This window comes from Panthera onca, chromosome C1, assembly GCF_046562875.1.
Source record: "Panthera onca isolate mPanOnc1 chromosome C1, mPanOnc1 haplotype 2, whole genome shotgun sequence".
Classification (NCBI taxonomy): Eukaryota; Metazoa; Chordata; class Mammalia; order Carnivora; family Felidae; genus Panthera; species Panthera onca.
Window position 1 is genome coordinate 186,807,612 of NC_138346.1, and position 19,876 is coordinate 186,827,487.

The following is a 19,876-nucleotide window of genomic DNA, read 5'->3' on the forward strand; positions in this document are numbered from 1 at the left end:
GTTGGGGAAAAGGATCCTGCATCATTTTGATTAAGATGCCATTGGGGTAACTATTTTTTATTCTCTTATCCTGGGTGTTCACAATACTTAAAAAAACCCCACAGCTATACATTTATGTGATGAGTTTTGAGCTCTAGCTGTGAAAATTGAGTCTTAGCCTAAAAGCCTGAAACAAGAGTATTCCCAGATTGACACTAGCTCCCCAGCCTGGCAGGTCTGCAGCAGAAGGGTGAGCAGGCTGGAACAGGCAGAGAAGGGTTTGTGTGTATAGAGTGCTGCCACGGGCAAAGCCCTGTTAGGTGCTGAGAGAATCAGAAAGAAGGTAAGTAGACTCTGGAGGGAGAGACAAACATCAGCGAAGCTTTTAATTTGATGTACACGTACCTTGGAATAGGTTGCTGTTTTGGTCCTATCCCTGTATGTAGTGGCTAATGGGAGATCTTGGTCTGTGGGCAGCAAAACAGATCTGTTACATGAGCAGTGCAGTTCTGTTCCAGTGCTGTGGTATCTAGTATCCAGTGGTAGTATCTGGTAGTACGTGTTCCAGTGCTGTGGTATCCAGTGCTGAGTATCTAGTCCTAGGGAGGCCCTTTTAGCCAAGGTTTGGTCTAAAGTCTAAATGCTGGCAGAAGTTCTTATGTGGAGCTGCTGATGTTGCTGAAAGGAAAGGAGCGTACCAAGTCCACAGTGAGGCTGGGAGGCAAAGTTGGTGAGCCAGAAGAGGAAGTGTGAAGGTGTTGTTGAATGGAATAGAAGAAACAGATGTTGCAAGCCAGGGTTCATGGGAATGGAGTGAAAGTGTTCTAAGGGGTTAAAAATGGACGTGGGGAACCTGATTAGGAGGCATTATTTGAAAGTGATGTTAGTAGGTTAGACTAAGGCAGTGATGGTAGGGATGGAGAGAAGAAATTATGTGTTGTAGCTTTTAGATGTGCTCGGGGGGGAAAATGAGCTTGAGAACCATGCTTTGAAGTAGCTTGTAGCTCATTTGGATACTGGTGGGCTCCTAAGAGTCAGTGGTACTAAGAGATTTGGCAAGGGTAAAGATGGAATCTATGATTGTTGTAAATGGGGTGCTCTGAACTGAAGATCTATACTAAGGAGATCTGATAAGGCGAGTTCTGTAGTGGTGATATAAGTAGGATCTTTTAAAAAACATTTTTTTTTAACGTTTATTTATTTTTGAGAGAGACAGAGTGTGAGTGGGGGAGGGGCAGAGAGAAAGGGAGACCAAAGCCGGAGCAGCCTCCAGGGTCTGAGCAAGCGGTCAGCACAGAGCCTGACTCAAGGCTCGAACTCACAAACTGTGAGATCATGACCTGAGCCAAAGTCGGACGCTTAACCAACTGAGCCAGTAGGATCTTTTTGATCCTTGTTTGGTCCTACCTAAGGGAGGTAAGTAGTAATGATTAGGTAATTGGATGATAACCGGAAAGAAAGCTTGGAACCTTGTTCTCCAAAAGTGTGATAGAACTGAGAGCCACGGCTTAAGAGTGTGGTGTTTGGAAATGGAGTCCAGGGACTCTGTCTGCATTGTTGACAAGTTTTTTTGTTTTGTTTTGTTTTCCCCAGTGCTAGTAGCATTTGAATGAAAGGCCAACTAATAGACTGGAAGGGATTGGTAGTTAGTTGGGGATGGCGGAACTAGGGACTGAAGAATGGCATATGAAACATGCCATTTTGATCAGGTATACTTTTACTAGAAAGGTAAGTGACTAGAGAAACAAGGCCAGGGTAGGCCTTAAAAGGAAGTTCATGGTAGTTGGTTGATGTTGGTAAGGAATCCTTAGCGTGGTGCCTCAGGATCTTGTGAGAATTGACTGTGATCCTTTTCCAGATCTGTGGCCAAAGTTAGGTCTTTCTCAAGAAGTCTTCATAGGAGAAGTATCCAGTCCTGCTTTTTGATTCATTTGGACAGAAGGAAGGTAATTTTCTGGAGAGCATAGTGTGAGTGCTCTGTGGGTAGCTGATGCCCCGATCTTGACAATATTTGTCAAGGGAGCAAGCATTGTCGTGAAAGAAGACCTCTTGCTAGTTCCCTAACAGAGAGGTGCCAACTTCCTCAATAAAGTTCTGGGATGTTCTGGGATGTGACATGCCAATTTTTCTCCCCTGGATTGTGGCAGCAAGGAGAATGAAGTTTCTGATGGCAAGAACCAGGAGTGGTTGGGAGATCTAAAGGGCTTGTCCCAGGTGCTTGAAAGTGGGCCAAGTAAGGGTTTGATGTGAGAAAGGAACTGACACCTGTGGCTCAGATTCTCACTTGGTCAGTATATCTGTGATCAGGAGGTAGTTTCATAAATGTTCTAGACTATATCTTTGTTATTCAAAGTGTGGTCTAACAGCCAGCAGCATCCTCATCATCTAGGAGCTTGTTAGAAATGCTTGTTAGAAATATCAGGCCCTAATCCAACACTAAATACAATCTGTAATTTGACAAGAGTTTTGGATAACTTGAAGTCTGAGAAACACTGCTCTAGTCTAAACCAATGGTTCTCAAACTTTAACAATCAGAATTGTGATCAGAATCATCTGGAAAGCTGGCCACAGATTGCTGGTCCCACCCTCAGGGTTTCTGATCCAGAGTCTGGGGCAGAGGCCAGGAATTTGCATTTCTAATAAACTCCCAAGTGAGGGGATGCTCCCTGTGAGGGAACAGGCTTTGAGAACCACTGACCTCCCTAGCTTTTTCGTCTGTAAAATAAGACAGTGATTCCTGCCTGCCTTACAGAGATATAGGATCAAATGAGCCAATGTGTGAGAAAAGTATTCAGTTCATCGTAGGCAGGATGTCAATCTGTGTATTGCTTGCTCCATGGTCAGTGATTTTAAAAATCTGTCATGCCAGCACAACTGTTTCCCTGTCCTGGCTTCTGGCCAGCAGCAATGGTCAGAGAACAGGAAATCTGTGAAGCACCCCATGGGAATACAGTCTTCTGTGGAGAGACTAGTAGTCCCTTCAGGAGCGGGTCCTCCTGAAGCCCAGTCAGCTTCTCAGGTCTCCTACCCAAGTTGCCTACCAGAGCCTCTTTCTGGTGAGGCAGCCTGGTCCTGTCTTGATCACCTGTTATCCCAGGGTAGTGGATCTTTAGTGCAGTATTTGTGCTGATTGGGAAAATGTCCTTTGTCTAACCAAGCCTCTGATTTTATCTTGTGATACTGAGTACATTACATGACTTTCCCTCACCTTACTGGTTGATTAAATGAACAGGCATTGGGTGCATGTGGCCAAGTCCCATAATGTGTACTCTGGACCTCCAGAGTGAGGGAAACTAAGGTAGAGGTTCTTCTGATAAGAAGTAATATAGCATAATGGTTCAGAGCATAGAATGATCCAGAGCTGGACTCTGGATTTGAGCCTAGACTCCACCACCTACTAATGGTATGACTTGCCTTGGGCAAGTTAGTTGTACTTTTTATGCCTCAGTTGCCCTGTTGCCAAAAAGGGGTTAATAGCACCAATCTTGGGGTGCCTGGGTGGCTCCATCGGTTAAACATGCTACTCTTGATTGCGGCTCAGGTCATGATCTCAGGGTTCGTGAGTTCAAGCCCTGCATTGGGCTCTCTGCTCTCAGTGCAGAGCCTGCTTTGGATCCTCTTTCTCCCTCTCTGCCCCTCTTTTTCTCACTCTCTCAAAAATAAACAAACATTTAAAAATATATGAAAAAATATATATTAGCACCAGTCTCAGGACTGTTGGGAGGATGAGATATAGGTGCTTAGAACAGTGCCTGGCATGTAATAGCTATAGGAGTTAGCTCTTACGAGTAGAATTAGCACTAGTAGTATTCTTACTCATGGCTTCATTGCAAGGTATTGGGGAATAGCGGGTGGCTGGGAAGCAGGCCCTGCTTTGGGAAGCGTAGAGAAAGCCTTTAGGCCCTCTATCAACATAGTAGGTAGAGCTTAGGCACCCCCAGAGAGATTTTTTTTTCCTCCACTGGAATGGTAAGTTAGACTTGAGACTTTCCATTTCCCTGACTTCCTTTAGTGCTGCCTCTGGTGGGCCTCTCCTGCGTACAACCCCAAGATTTGCTTCAATTAATTTTATGACAAATACGTATACAGGTAGCTACAAAGAAATCGTTTGGTCGTTTGCTGCCCTAAAGGGTCAGCTTCACAGAGGCCACTAATATCTGCAGTTATTTACAATTGAGTATGTAAAAATGCTTGAACTGTGGCTGATCCACAGTCATGTAAGGTAGACACATAGATGCACACTACTGGGTGAAGATGCAGTTTTGAAAACTTTTGGTCTCAATTTATTGTATTATGTTTTTTTTTAAATTCAGATTTCAATAAAAGCAAATTATACATCACTCCGCACACTCCCCCCCCTTCCCCCCCCCCCCCCCCCAATAAAGAATAGCAGTGTCTATTTTCAGCCTCTTTTCTACATTTTAATTGCTTTGGGGTCTATGGGGATAGTGAAAAGGGACATGTAGGTGAAAATCAGCCTTTTAAAGCTCTGATTTTTTACCCTTCCTTGTCCTGAAACTTCGAGCATCAGCTCTCATCTGTCAAAGTGTAAATCAGCAATTAAAACCCAAACAGCCAAATGCCAAAGATGACCCGAAGCACAAAGCAACTGACAAACAAGTCCGGACAAATCGACGGGTAATTTATAAGCTTTGCCCTAAAATCTAATTATTTGGCAATTCGAATTTGCAGCCAGCCAGGGCTCGGCAATAAATTTAACCCGCCATAAATTATTTAGGAGCAGGCTGTGGTGTAAATCAAAACCACGAGTGTTTGTTTAAGAAATAAGCTCCTTGTGCATAAAATGTCTTTTTTTTCCCCCCAAGGGAGAAACTGTTAAGCAAACCGTGCCCTGTTCCGTTGCCCAGTGCAGCCCTCACTTCCCCCTCTCAACTTCTCCTCTTCCCTGTGGCCAGGAGGTACCTTGATCCCTTGGAGGAAAGCCTGCCTTTGCATGGGATTTGTAGCCCAAAACGAAGTATTTGCATAAAACTCATGATTTTGCCACATACTGCTTTTTCTACCTCGTGGTGTGATGTTGTTTTTGGATTTATCAAACCTTTCTGTGCACATTCTGGAATTTCCTTCATAGGATAGAGGGAAGGTATAGATTAGTTGTTACCATTTCTAAATCGAAGGAATGCCAGTTCCTAGGTTGAGAGGAGGAAGCCATGAGAAATGATCTGCTGATTCCCTTATTTCATACAGGACCATAGAACCATCAGCTCAGGCAAAGGAGAACTTGTGCTTTGGAAAAAAAAAAAAAAAGGTCTGTAAGAACACTATACTATTAAAACTTCTGTCCCATTGTCAAGAAATTCCAGCAGTCCAACCTAAGTCCCTTCTGCTTAAAATCCTTCTGTTGTTGTTCTATCTTCAAATACAATCTTATCACTGAGGACAATTTAGTTGAAGGGAATTTGAATACCCTGAAAGCAACCTACACATTTATTTCTTGTAATCTACTGATTGTAGGTGTGAAATTTCATTTGGACCACTATTGCAGTTTTGTCCTGAGACAAATATTTACTTGGTGCTTCCTTTTTATGTGTCTTTCCTCCCCTTAAAAAAACAAAGAAAGGTTTGCTGTTGTCATTTTATTGAGGGAGACAGCGGATAGAGTGGGTTTGAAACCATGGATACTTTCAAAAATCCAAATTCTGAGGCTTCTGTCTTGAGTTGTCAAGTTGTGGCTAGTTCCCATCCACCATCAGCAGACCAGCTTTCTGAATCTATCATGCTCTACCTTTGGACAACCTAGTGGTGCAGGTAGCTTGTGGACAGTGTAGGGTGACTAGCTATTCCAGTTTTAGCTCTGAAAGTTCTGTGTTCCAGGAAACCCTTGGTCTGGACAGACAGAAAACTGAGACATTGGTGGTTTGTAGCAGTGAAGGGAGGATGGGAGGCCACTTAAAGATGAGAGACAGGAAATGCTTTGGGGTGTTCTCTGTCTGGATTTGAATCCTCACTCCACCACCTACCATGTTTGTCACCTTCAGTAGATCACATCACCTCCCTGTTCCTGTGGAGAGCTCTGTAAAAGCAGAGATCTCTGTTAGAGCCGTGTGCTTGGCTTTTATCTTGCTGTTTATCCTCCCTTTTCACATGTTACTTACCAAAAGTGGAGAGAGCGAGGTTTGCATGCGAGAACAGAGCTTGTGCTGGCGAAGCAAACCTAGGGCTCCTGGCTCCCACCCTCCCCGAGCCCCGAGCATAGCACCGTCTGCATCACTGCGGTTGCAGTGGAGCCTGTGCAGCAGCGGTCCTCCAGGACTCTCTGCCCGCATAGTCCACGGTCTCTTGTACCTTGAGAGCAGCCTCTCTTCCTAGGAGACAGACCAAGCTCACTAAAGACAACCTTTCAGACTGGAAGAATCAGCTCTTGACCCTTCAGATTTTGAAAGCTGTGAGTCCTGTTCTAAGTCTTATTTCCCCATTTGGAGTCCCACTTCTGCCCCTCACAAAGTGTGAAGCCTTGAGCAAGAGACCACTTCTTTTTTGGGCCTTAGTTTATCTGTAAAACAGGGATCATGACAATTGTTGTTAAGAGGTTTCAATGAGGTCGTTCCTGTTAAGCATTTAGCAGAGTGTCTGCCATGTAGTAAACAACAAATGGAAGGAATGAAATGATTCCATTTCCCAAGTGTCCCGAGGGTGTCGGAGCCAGCTCCTCTCTACCCCTTGCCCAGACTCCAAGCACCTCAGAGAGAGGAGCCACATCTTCTTGTATTTGTCTCTATGTCCACACCCAGCCCCTGCCTGGTAAATAGTAGGTGCTTAATAGTGTTGGTTTATGAGCTGCTGCTGCTGCTGCTGCTGCTATGACCTATCTTCCAGGATTAATAAGGGTAAGATAAAGAAAATGTATTTGCAAGTATACTATAAATTGAAAGTCCTAATGCTCAGTATGTCCCTCCGCTAAGATACTTATCATAGTGCATTCTTCATTATTTGCTCAGTGTCTTTTCTGCTCACTAGTCTGTGCACCTCTCCAAAGCAGAGATACATCTCTCTGAATCCCACTGCAACACCTGTACAGTGCCCTGCACACAGTAGGTGCTACTCAGGTAGTTTAATTGAATGTAAATGACATACAGTTGTAAGGAATCGTGGAACTATTCTTAGGGGAAGAATAAAGGACTGGTAAATACATACTGGTTCTTTCCTTCCTGGTGCTACCTCCACACAAACAGACACTCATCTACTCCTAAAAACTTTTTCCCAGGGTAATGAGGAGATGGAGGGAAAAGGAGAGGCAGGAATAACAGTGTCTTTATCAGAGCAATTGCCTCCAGAAGCTAGTACTTAGGCACATCTTCATAAGCTCCTGGGTTGGAAGTTACTAAACCTGTAACTTTAGCATTCCCTTTCTGATCATTATGAGCTAAAAACTGTTGAAGTGTTTGGCATGCCCCAGGTGCACTGGCTGCAGAGTCATGTCAACTTGGTAGAGATTAGAGTTCCGCTCTCCTAAATGGACTGTTGGTGCCAGTATTTTGAGGTTCTGGGCTTGGTTGGGCAATCTTGGAAGGTAAGAAGTACCTAAGTGAGAGCCTTTCTGCTGACTCCTCATGGGGTCTTCTATCTCTCAGTTTCTCTTTGCATCCTCATTGGCTTAAATGAATATGCCTGTGTGCAAGGTCATTGTTACAATAGCTGATGGTGCTGAGAAAGGGCCTGTGCAAAGTCATGTTCTGAGATTGGCTCTTGAAAGTCCCTCTTCTTGATCTTAGGAAGAAGGCCTGGCTGATGGGCTAGTAACACTGGGCAGGTGTATTTATGATAGGTCCAATCCACCAAGTCCCTGGCCCCCAGGCATTTCAGGGATCTACTCTTCTTTTTGCTTGGAGCCTAGACTGGCTTGTTCCTCCTGTCTGGGAGGGTGATCCTGAGTGTGAGCACAGGTTGGCTCCATTTCCCTAGGGGCAAGGAAGCCAGCAGCAGGACAGTTTGAAGACAGAGGTGCAGTGGGGAAACCCAAAGGCTAAGTTTTCAGAGAATCTACTGGGGATGCTGACTTGGTGCTAGTCAAAGCAGGAGCTGAAGCGCTTACTATTTTATAATAAATACTAATGAAATTCTAGATCTATAATAACATTTCAGATATCTGAAACAAACCATGTGCTTGTAAAAAAGTGGGAAGAGATCAACTTTAAGCCATAAATTCTTGGTAATAGAGGGTTTTTTTTCTATTTATGTTTGATAGATATTTTTGTTTCCAGAGGAATGTCAACTCCTAATTTCATAATGTATCATGGGCTTAAGAAAATTGAATTTAATAAAAGCCAGAGATGAATGGCATCCTTAAAGGTCCCAACACTTGTCTTTATTAGCAGGACAAACTGCAGGTCTCCAAACACTGCTTCTCTCCAAATGAAAGTTTAAATGAAAAGTACAGTTGTGTCACAGGTTAAATTTCATTGTGGGCCCAGCTAACATTGTTAGTGAGGAGCTGGCTGTATTTGTTTCTTTAGACACCAGGGCAGCCAAACTCACCAGGCTGTGGAGCCCCTGTTGGGGAAGTGCTGCTCCCACACAGTGGGAGGATAGATCAGAAATTCGGGTGTCAGATGAGCCCCACCTCAGAGTTAGCGCTTGGAAATCTTTGATTTCTGATTTTTCAGGGGGACCAATGTGTATTTTGCTTGTATGTGTGCCTCAGTTTTATTTTTCAGCACGAAATTCTCCTCTCCCATCTCTGCTTAGTAGTGCTTTGTGAGGAATGAGAGAGGCCCGGGGAATTGGGATGAGTACCCCCCTCTCTTCGAGTTGGGAGGAAAGATACCACCTAATCTGAGCAGCAGCTAGGGCCTCCTTGCTGTGCCCCCTCTGCCTCAGCCTTGCTGCCCTTCCTATCTCCAGGGGCTCCTGTTAGCTTCCCCATCTTTGGGGATCAGCGCGGGGAGACCAGGCAAGCAGAACCTTTGAATTTCTCTGTTATGAAATCTGACTGCCTTGATTTGGTCTTCAGTCCTGCTTTTATGTGTTGGATAAAAATAGATGCTTTAAAAACAAGCGTGGTGGTATTACGTGTGTTTGAGGAAGAGGCTACCTGGCTGCCCTGGGATATCAAGGAGATCGGCCATTTCTTCCATCTTCCATCTCGTCCTTGTCCTGCATGCAGTCAGGTGTCCACAGCTTCTGTGCTGCTCCTCCAGGCTGTCCCCGGAGAGAACCAGTTTGCCTTGATTTTAGTGATATGAGAAAGGTTCCCTCCAAAACTGGGGACCTGGGGTAGGGATGCTGCTGGAGCTGACTGCTGGGGCCACGGAGGGGGCAAAGCTCCCCTTCTCTCTCTGCAGTGGAGGTCTTTTCCACATGCTAATTTTACTCGGAGGATTTTGCTTTTTATTTATTTTTTTTATTATTTCCTATTTGTCTCTTCCAGATGTTTTCAGGGCAGTTTTTTTGTGTTGTAAACTAATTCCATTCATGTTTTAAAAATTTATGAAAGCGCTAATAAAAATGTCAAAGTGGTAAAAATGTTAGCTTTTCCTCTGCTTTGATTAAATTTTGCAAACTGTTTTTGAATATTAAAAAGCAATAATTTTTTTTATTCTCTCTCCTCGCTTTCCCTCTTCTCTCTGGTGCGTGTGTGCTCTCCTGCCCTCTCCCCCCTCTGGTGCATTCCTCCCTTCCCAGGAGCGATGTATGAGGCGTGCTGCACAGCCAGCGTTCTGCAAGCCTGTTTGCACACCAGGACCTTGGTGCTGTGCATCTCTATTAAATAACGGAGACAAATTAATCTTAGAGACACCAAACAAATTGTCACTCCTCCTCCTTCTCTTCCATTACGTTCCAGTGGACTGGGAAGGGCTGGCTAAGTGATTGGGGGGAGCAGGCTGGGGGAGGGTGTACTGCCTGAAAGAAAGGTGGGAGGCACTAGCTCCTATTACTCTTACTCAGTTTTCTTCTTCTCTTTAGTATCCCCTTTGGCTTTATTTATTATTTATCTTTTCTTTTTTTTTTTTTTTTTAAATGAATGAAGAAACTCATCGGTTCTGCTTAAATTTAAATGTAGAGGGCTGTGATTGGTCCTGTGGCTGGAGATCCAGGCCCATCAGGGCAGAGGCCTAGGCAAGGGGGACGAGTGGGGCTATTTTCATGGCCTCCAGTGAACAAGCCTCTGGCAGAGAACCAGTTGGGGAAACTGGGCAGCTTATACTACTGTCTTCTTTCCCCTTTCCAGAGACAGCAGGGATGGGGCATGTGTCTAGTCCTGGCCACCTGTGAGGGTGTTAACAGTGGGAAGGTTAGAATAAGAACTGAGCTGGCACCGTTACACTCAGTCTTGGGTCTGGCCTGGCAGGAGCTAATGAGTCCAAAACATTCCCTCATTCTTGACTCTGAGTTATGAAATGGTTGGTTAAAAAAACATATTCTTTTTTTTCTGTATCTTTGCCATTCCAGGAAATTATCGAGTTCCCCATCCTGAAGCTAAATGGTCGAACCATGGAGATTGAGTCTACCTTTCACATGTATGTCCAGCCTGTAGTCCATCCACAGCTTACTCCCTTCTGTACAGAGGTAAGGGCCCTGGAGCTGGGTAGCAGGGGCTGCTGGGACGGGAGCTTATGGGTCACTGGTGCTCTGTACATGCCACTTAGGGACAGCTTAAGTTTTATCAGTGGCTAATGCAGGTGCATATTGGATTCAGCAGTTTTTATAAAGTCTGCCACTCCACTTGCACAACTGTGGTCATTGGGGACCCAAGGAGGGCACAATCTATCCCAGCTTCCCTAATATTTTCTCTTCCTTATCATCCCTACTCCTCCTGGTGTTGAGGCATTTGGAGTGGTATGCCACTCTAGGGTGGTGCTTTTGGGATTCAGCTTTTTTTTTTAAATTTTAAAATTATTTTAGTGTTTCTTTTATTTTTGAGAGAGAGGGAGAGAGCGAGCGAGCAAAGAGGGGCAGAGAGAGAGGGAGACACAGTATCCAAAGCAGGCTCCAGGCTCTGAGCTGTTAGCACAGAGCCCAACACGGGGCTCAAACTCACGAACTATGAGATCATGTCCTGAGCCAAAGTGGGTGCTTAACTGACTGAGCCACGCAGGCGCCCCTTGGGATTCAGCTTCTTTTCAGTTCCATTTCCGTTGGGGCCGCTTGACAAGATGTGAAGATTTCAGCTTCTTGGAGGGAGAGGTTGTATTCAGGCTGTCTTAGCTTTCTGGTGATGCTTTTCTGTCCTTGAGCAAAGTGGTCCTGTGTGAAGTGTTGGTTTAGTGGGAAGCAAAACTGTATCATCAAGGAAAGAGAAGGGCAGTCCAAGTGGGGTATGAGGACAGCCTGGACAAGGCTGAAATATTCTTATCCTTATCCTTACCCTGTGCTGGTGTTATACTCCACCACCTTGCCAGCAGGTTAGTATTTGCCCCATTTTACAGATTGTGAAACTGGGACTAACTGAGATCTTGATGCTTGATGCAGCTCAAAAGAGCTGCTAGGAGCAGAGAGGAGGTACCCCTGAAGAATTCTCATTCTCCGGCCTGTATGGAAAAGCTTCCTGTGGCTGCTTTCCTCTGTGATGTGTTGTGTTATAAACTCTGCGGTAGCCACAGGCTGTGGTGGAATCATGGGCCAAGTATGTATGGCAGCAGAAGGTAACGGGAAAACATGAGTGTTCCTGGAATCTTTTTAAGAATTTGGGGGCTAGGGTATATTCGAGACTTTGTGCCTTCTTTTAGAGATCTACTTGCTAAGTATGAGTGAAACATGAGGAAAGGAGTTCTTAAGTGATCCCAAAACAATCGTCTTGGTGTGGAGAATGCTGGGAAAGGGCCTGCCTGCCACTGGTGGGAAGGCCGCATGGGCTCTGAGGTTGACTCAGCCCAGATACAAAGTCTGAGGGTCGCTCCTGGGCTTGATGCCAGTGTTTGCCGCCCAACCCAGGTGGGCCTTTTGGTGCAGGTATCCATCTGCCAAGGTGTCTAGTCTCTCATGCCTTTTGTTGTTTCCAGTAATGATGTTGAGATTCTTACTCCCTCTGGGATCTACATCCCCGCCCCCACAACCCTTGCCCCTGGGAATTACCTGTACCACCAGGGGGCGCTAATCTGTTCTTTTTGCCCCTTTTGGAAAAAATCAAATTTTAATGATGGCAAAAATCCCATTCCATATGGGAAGGGAAGAGTTTCCTAAAACAAGCCAGTTACCTGAGCCTCCACTAGCCTGAAAGTGCAGTGTCCTCTTGTCCTTCTCTTCCTCCTCTCTGTGTGCAGATTGCCCCTTGGGGGCTTCAGCTGCAGCTAGGCTGCCTGGTGCAGTGGGGCAGGCCCAAATTTGAGAAAGGTTGCTGGCTGTTTAGGGATGGAACAGCACTGTGGAAGCTCATCTCTGGGCAGGAGTGGATGCTTGAGAGTAATGGGAAAAGGGATCTTTTGGAATCAGGACTGCTACTGCTTCTTTGGGGAGGTAAGGGAGGAGGGATTGTGAGATTGTGATGGGAGATATTTTTCTTTTTTCTAGAAAGTTTCACCCCAAGACACAAATACGTAATTTGGAGGGCAGGAAGCACGGTGGGTTGGGACCATTGTTCTGAAGCCTTATCTGAAAATGAAGATATGGCTGTGCTGTGGCAACAAGTGTACCATTTCACCTCAGGCCTCCAGAGCCCCCAATTCTCCCTGACCTGGTCCCTGCCTTTTTGTCCAGCCTCACATCTCCCTGCTTCACACCCCCTCACTTCCCTCACCCAAGGTTACCCCCTCACAGTGTGCCTCTGCACATGATGCTCCTCCTGCCTGTATGCTGCTCCCACTCTCCACCCACCCCCCTTCTTGTCCTCTAGGACTTTGCTCAGGGTCACCTTCTCTGGGGAGCCTCCCCTGAGCCCCTGGCTGATCCCACTACACAAAGTGCTGATCAGATGCATTAAACTGTATATACTTATCTGTCTCCCCACTAGATTGTGAGTTCCTTGAGGGCAAGAACCAGATCTGATCCATCTCTGTCCCATCATTAGGGCCTGGTGCCAAGTAAACACTTGACACATGTTCCTTAAATGAATGAATATTATTAAAGAGCTATTCAGCCACACCTTTCTCCCTGCCACCCCTGACCCCAAGTAACTGTACTGCTGACTCTCTTTTGAGTAAGTGAAGTCTTCAGATCATCCAAATGTTGCTCTGTCTCCATACCAGATGGAGTTGTAATGTAGAGAGAGGCATGGACAAAGGATGGGAGCCATCATTGTGGGGCCTAATCCAGCATGGCAGTAGCTGCCTTTGGGGTAGAGATAGAGATCATCATAATCAGAGGAAATTTTTTCCTTAGTAAGTGTGAGGAACAACTCAAAACCTGTGGATTGTGCCTCAGCAGTTCCTCTAGTAGGATTTTCTCTTGTGCACAAGAAGTTCTTAAGAACCCTGGTCTGTGTGCCTGTGTGTGTGCATGCATGCATGCCTGTGACACGTGAGTACACATATGAGCACATGCTTGTGTGGGGGGAGAGACAGGCTCGGCAGGAAGAGGCATTCTGCCTTGAGTGGGTCTGTAGCCCACATATAGACACTCTTACTGCTCTGTGTAATGGACATGTTATTAGCCTGCTTGAGATTCTTTCTTAGTACCCGTTGATAGTCTGCCTGGAGACTTATTTCTGATAGAGACAGGATGAGACATGTTTCATTCCTTCCCAAGCCCTTTCCCTACCACCTCTAAAATCTGCTCCAGCTCATCAGATCTCTGCCTCTAGCAGCTGGGCTGCTGCACAGTCCCTGACCATGTGTAGTCTTTTTTGTTGTTGTTGTCATTGTCTTGGGGAAAAAAAAAAAAAAAAAAAACTAGAAAAAATACCCATTTTGCTAAATGCCAGTAAAGGGCTTTGTCTTGCACCTGTACTTATAAAGGCTGAGATTTATTGGTCTCTTTGTCTGAGGAGAAAGAGTGGGTCTGATTATCAGATTGCACACCAGAGACAAGTGCTTATGTAATCAACAAACTGTCTTGGTGTCAGAATACGATTGTGTTGGAGATAAACTGTGAAAGGAGAAAGGCTGGATGCTGACATTCTATTGGCACTGAGTGTCCTGGGCTGCTTCCTGTAGTTGCCAGTGTTTATGATGAAGCCAGCTTGTTCCTGGACAAAGCCCTTGTGTGGGTAGGGGATCTCAGTAACCAGTCATGTTATCAGTCAGGGTCAAAAGCCCTCGCCTTGTGGTTTCCGAGTCTGGAGAAGCGGGAGTTAATCTGTAATCCCTTGGTGAAAGGAGCCACAGAGCACACATTAATTCTTCCTCTCACCTCTCCAGCTTTAAGTGGTTAAGGTCTCTGAGCTCTGTTTAGCCTGTGAGCCCTGGTTCTCAGCTTAATAATACTTGGCTTTGCTCTAGTACCTTTCATTGTGAGGATGTGAAAGCTTTTTACAAATATATATTAACCCAAGTGAGATTGGGTTTAAACTGCAACAGGAAGGATTTAAGTTATGCCTAAGGTAGAACTTTCCAATATTTATTTGTATTAAATTGTCTTTCTCCCTCATGGCTTCTCGTGTAGGTCTTAGAGATGTCTTATAGGTTGTCAGGTGCATGGACTAATGTTCCTAATTCCACAGTCTCTTCATCTAGTGCCTTGGTAGAGCTGATAAGATGTAGTCCATCCTTAGAAGCATTAATACAGAGGAGTGAGGCCTCCTCCTGGAAGGATGCCTCTAGCTGAACCAATAGCTCAAGACTCTGTGTCTCTGGGGGTGAGTTCATGCCCTTTAGGAATTCAGCTGTAAGCCATGTCTTGCTGAACCACAAGTGCTCTAGAAACACCCAGATAGAGAGGGAGCTGAGCTCACTAGGCCCCCCTCAGGCTGATGATTCTAGGACTACTGACCACCGGATAGGAGTGTGAGAAAGCCCCAGGACCCTGGAGCCCTACCCACTACCACCAGGGTTGAAGAGGCGGGCCTAGCCTATAGAGGGAGATCCTGGAGAGCAGTGCCCTGGTTTTCCTTTATAGTAGAGTGATTTTCTCTCTCCGCATTAGTGATTTTCCTGGGCCCAGAGCAGGTGCTTGTAGAGTACATAGATGCTGACCTAAGTCCCATTTCCAAGGAGGGAGGGCTCTTGGCAAGGGTACCCATTGGTTTCTTCTGCGAGTCCTTCTGGAAGCCCTTCAGTATTCACCTCATCTGAGTGACCCTTGGTAGGAGTCAGAAGTCGTAGACCTAACCTTGTCCCAGAAGACTCAGACTAGACATGAGACTGGCACACAGACCCCAGAGCTTTCCAAGAAGTAAGAGTGGCTGTAGGTTTTCCAGGATAGTCCTGACCCTAAGTCCCAGCTCCAAGCTTGAGGACGTGACTTGGCTCTGGAAGAACCAAGCAGGAGAGAAGCTGGACCAGAAAGAAGAGCAGTGGATGCATGGGCGCTAGTCAGTCATCTGGATGTTGGACCTGGAGTTGGCAACAAGCCTACTCTGGGCTCTGGCCCCTGTGTGCCTGAGGCAAAACACAGGGCAACTGCCTGCTGAATGTGTGGCTCTGGGTGCTGGCTGGACTGGGAAGAGGAGGGGCTGCCAAGAAGAACACAGATTCCATGAGGGCAGGGTTTTCATGTTTTTCCTCATGGCTGGATTCCTAGTTCTTAGAATGGAGTCTGGCACATTGTAGGCTGTCCATGAATAGCTGTTGACTAAATAAATGGAGGAGTCTTGGCACTCTAAGATGAAAGCTGCTGACCCAGAGCTCTTCCTCACCCTAACCCTCCACTCTCACCCCTCAGCAGACCAACTCTTCTTCTTTTTGGCTCAGGCCCTCCCTCTGCTGGGCAGTTCTTTGGTCTCCCAAGCAAGGAAAGGGTGTGGAGGTGCCAGCCGGGTGGGCATGCTGTGGGTTAAAGCCTTGCGAAACAACAGTGTAGTTAATCTTTCTAATTTATTTTCCTTTTAGACCATGGGAAGTCTGTAGGCAGCAGCTGTTACCCAATTAAAATACAGATTAATATAAAAACAGTTTCTGGAATATAAAATAGAGTGGCTGTGTCCTTACACTTCCTTAAAATACCACCTAATAATGACTTGATGAACTACAGAAACCCACCTAGAGGAACTCAGCGTTCTTAAAATGAAAATTTCTTCCCTAAAAGGTGTGTATTACCATTCCATGTAAGTCACTACGAGAAAATAACCTTCCCTCTTAGAGCCAGCGGTTCCTGTGATTTGGGTATTTGATATTCATTAAATGTAATTATAGTTTAATTGGAGTTTAATCCCCCCCCCAACACTTACAAAAAAAAAAAAAAAAAAAAAGAAGTTCCCAAGCAAGCCTGAGATGCTGCTCTCTGTGGAAGTAGCCAGGGGCACATTGGGCATGGTGATTTCCTGCTGGATCCAAGTCTATGGATAGGGGCCTCCTGCCTCAGATCCCTGAGGCAGTCTGTCCTAGTCTGTGTCCGAGGGATATTTTCACTTCCAAACAATGCAAAGCAACAAGCTTGTTTGAAGCTAGGCCTGACCTGGGTGTAGCATAGGCTCGTGAGTCAGAAATTCTCTAGAGCAGATTCATACATTAGGCCTTTTCATCTGCATTAAGTTAAAGGTGTCTATTTCTTACTTGCCTAGTTGGTGTTGAGGGCCCAGGTATTTAGGGTGAAGGGTAGATGCCTGTGGGGCTCCCCTGGCTCTTCACTGATGTTACAGGGGGAAATGCTGGACATCAGAACCCAAGTATGGCTGTCCTGTGCAAGTATTCTCCAAGTTCTCTGGGAACTTCTGTGAAGCTTGGAGGTGAATTGACTTTAGACTGTAATTTGTAGGGAGTTATTGAGCCTATTGAATACAAAAGATACATAAAATCAGGTTTTTTTCAAAGTAAAAGCTGAAATAGGTATGAAACACACCCTGTGGTCAGTATGTAGGTGTGTATCCCCCTCTCAGGGCAGGGGGAATTCACCTTGTATCCTGGGACTTTATTCCCAAGGCTTCTGTCAGATTCTGAGCCTAAAGCAGTGCACACCAGAATCTTTTACAGTAGAAGGAGAAAAACAGAAAGAAAGGATCCAGTCCAGTTTTGAAACCCTATGCCCTCCGGTTCCACCTATTGGCTATTTCTCTTTCCTTTCAGCTCACGGGGATTATTCAAGCTATGGTGGATGGTCAGCCAAGCCTGCAGCAAGTACTGGAGGTAGGTTGAATGACCTTTAATTCCTGACCTCTGACCCTTTCCTGCTGCCTTTCTCTCCCTCCCCTCCTGAGAATGTAGCCGTGTAATTTGACTATGATTATGGCTTGATTAGAATAACATTTGCTGTCACATCAGTGACATGCTGTTGAGAGTATTGAACCATTGATCTGTCATCTCCAGCTGTTCCCATCAGGGTTACTGGCAAGATGTCCGAGTGCTGCCCTGAGATCCTCACAGGGCTCCCCACCCCCTCCTGGTCCCTGGCCCTCTGCTGGGCGGCATTGGCAGCCTGTGCTGGGCGGGTCAGGGAGTAGGGGGGGCTGAGCTGTGGCACTGCAGGACTAGCCCTGGGGACTGGAGGTGTTTTTGTTTAGCTTTAGTGTGGGCTTCCTGTGGCATGTGAGCACTTCATTAACTCACCCAGAACTCCCCATCGATGGCTTTTGTTTGCTGTCAGCTCCTCCAGGAGGTGCGGCTGGGCCCGCCTGCCCCACTGCAGCTTGCCGCTGGATGCGTTGTGCCTGTCAGGGGTGCACAGGCTGCACTGGGTAATGATTCCTAATCAGAATAATTACAACAATTGCCTATGTGAGGGAAATCAAATTAAAGGCTTTAGAACCCTTGGCAGAGACCACACTTCTAGGATGTTCTCCTCGGGGAGCTGGAAAAGGTTAAGATGCTACTTCTTGTGCTCCAGCCTGAGGGAATAAAGAAGGGCTATGCTTGGCCTCAGCTAGTCTCCCACCCCTTCTGGCCTGGGGGTTTTCACCAAGGGAGAAGGTCCCCCTCCCCCTCCCTCCTCTCTAGAGGGAGGGGAGAAGAGAAAAAGCCTGTGGATCTCATTTGGTGCTTTATTTATCTTTAAGACCAATAAACCCAAAGCTTAGCCCCTATCAAAGCACAAGAGAAAGCAGAGTGTTGGGGGGATAGCAGGGCACATCTGCATTGGAGGTAGGCAGCCTAGAGGAAGTTGGATGGTGGCAGGGAGAGGGAGGAAGATCTCTTTATTTAGCCAAGAGATTCTGCCCCATGGGAAAGAGAAATGCAGACTGAATTTCCTGGGGCTCCTCAGGATGGAGTCAGATTTAGGCTCACTTAGTGGCAGGTGTGCTCTCTGTTCCTGGGAGTGTATAAGCCTAGGCTCTGTGACTGGTCAAGCTCTGGGTAGGGTCAGCATTAGGGTACCTGCAATAGATTGGGAGAAAATAAGATGAGCTCTGAGGTGTCCCCCAGCCCCACTGACCCTCTTTTTTTCAGGAGAGATTAACTCCTATGATTGAGGGGGCCCCTTAGCATGGATTGCACCCTGTAAGACCGGATTCAAGGAGAAAAAGGGGACCCATCCTTTCCTATGTCCCAGCCAGGGCCTAGCATCTGACAGAGGCCAGAGAGCAGGCAGCTTTTTTTTCTTGGAATGTCTCTGGCCAGGATCCTAAAAGGAAGATGCCTGCTGTAGGCCAGCACCAAACTAGGGCTGTTGAAATTACGGGATTTTTTTTCTTCAGTGGTGCTGGTTGCCAGGGACCTGTGGTCTTCAGGAGGCTTCCTCCTGCTAACCCCAGGCCAGCCTGGAGCAGGGTGCTCAGAGGATTCTGAGTCTCACCCAGGAAGCTACTTCAGCACACTGTGTGGGTAAAGAGGGAAGATTCCTGGCATCAGCCTGAATAGGGAGTCTCTGGCAAGGAGACTAGAATAGGCTCTGCTTTGTCCCATTAGCCCTGAGTTGGTCACACAGCTAAAAAGCTAACTTCTTGTCCTAACCAAGTCCCTGAGCAGGTGGCCAGCTAGATGTTTGCCTGACTAATTTGGTCCAAGTAGGACTCAAGCTAGACCTTCTGTAGCTGGGAGGGCTAGCCCAGCTGATTGGGGGTCTTCTCAGTGGTTCCTCTAGCTCTTTATCCATTCAAGCATAGGGGGAAGGAAAAGGGCAGACTTTATTCCAAATGTAGTATCTCTTCCCTGGACAGGCTCACAGTGGAATGTTTTCACTAAATATCTATCACATGAGTGAATGGCCTACGTCCTAAGCTTCTGAAGGACCCCCTGTGAGTATTAAGTGCTTCTCATGGGGAAGGCTTGGTCTTGCTGAGCATTGGCTCCTGACAGTCCTGTCTTGCTCTTATCTAAGAGCACTGTGCAGGAGTTGGGGCATTGGAGAGCCCCCCTGGAAGATGGGGCACTTCCCTTGGGGATTTAAGGCCAGTGAGCTGGAACAAGGTTAGCTGACATAGGGAGCTCCAGGTTTGCCTTACCTCTTCTGTAAAGTCTTGGGAAAGGGTATACAAGTGTGCGTGTTCATCTGTGCAAGTGGGCCATACTGGATGGGGAGACAAGCCATTCAGCAGTGGAAGGTCCAGAATGTAGCTTGCTGCAGAGACTCTTGGCCTGAGAGGGATTCTCTGGTGTACAGACTATGAAGAGGATCAGCACAGTCTGGCTCAGGGAGCAGCTCTGACCTCCTGGGAGTGGGACTGCTCTAGCCGTGGAACCACATAGGATCCTTGGCCCTACTCAAAGACTGTGTCAGTGTGGACCAGGCCTCCAGGATCTCTGAGATGTCTGGGGAGCCAGCCTATACCTGCTAGAAGTCATCTTACTTCAAGATTTCCATGGACTCTCCATTACTTGCTGGAGTCTTCACAGTCTGGCTTAACCTAGGCCCCAGCCTCATTTCCTGTCCGTTCTTTCTACACACTGTAGACATTGGTCACACTATTCCCTACTCATATTTCAGTAAATCAGTAGGTATCTTGTGAGAAGGTACTGCAGTAGATTAGGGATTA

The 19,876-nt window shown here is 46.4% G+C and overlaps 1 protein-coding gene across 9 annotated transcripts in view; it reads left to right on the plus strand.

Moving 5' to 3' along the window:
• The window catches only part of ERI3 (ERI1 exoribonuclease family member 3), a 127,460-nt gene that overhangs the window by 22,504 nt on the left and 85,080 nt on the right, over positions 1-19,876 (plus strand). For all 9 annotated transcript variants that reach the window (XM_060621893.1, XM_060621891.2, XM_060621890.2 and 6 more), the window contains 2 exons: positions 10,390-10,506; positions 17,034-17,093. In XM_060621893.1, the coding sequence (XP_060477876.1) occupies positions 10,432-10,506; positions 17,034-17,093 (135 nt within the window). In that variant the 5' untranslated portion in view covers positions 10,390-10,431. The remainder of the gene's footprint in view (positions 1-10,389; positions 10,507-17,033; positions 17,094-19,876) is intronic.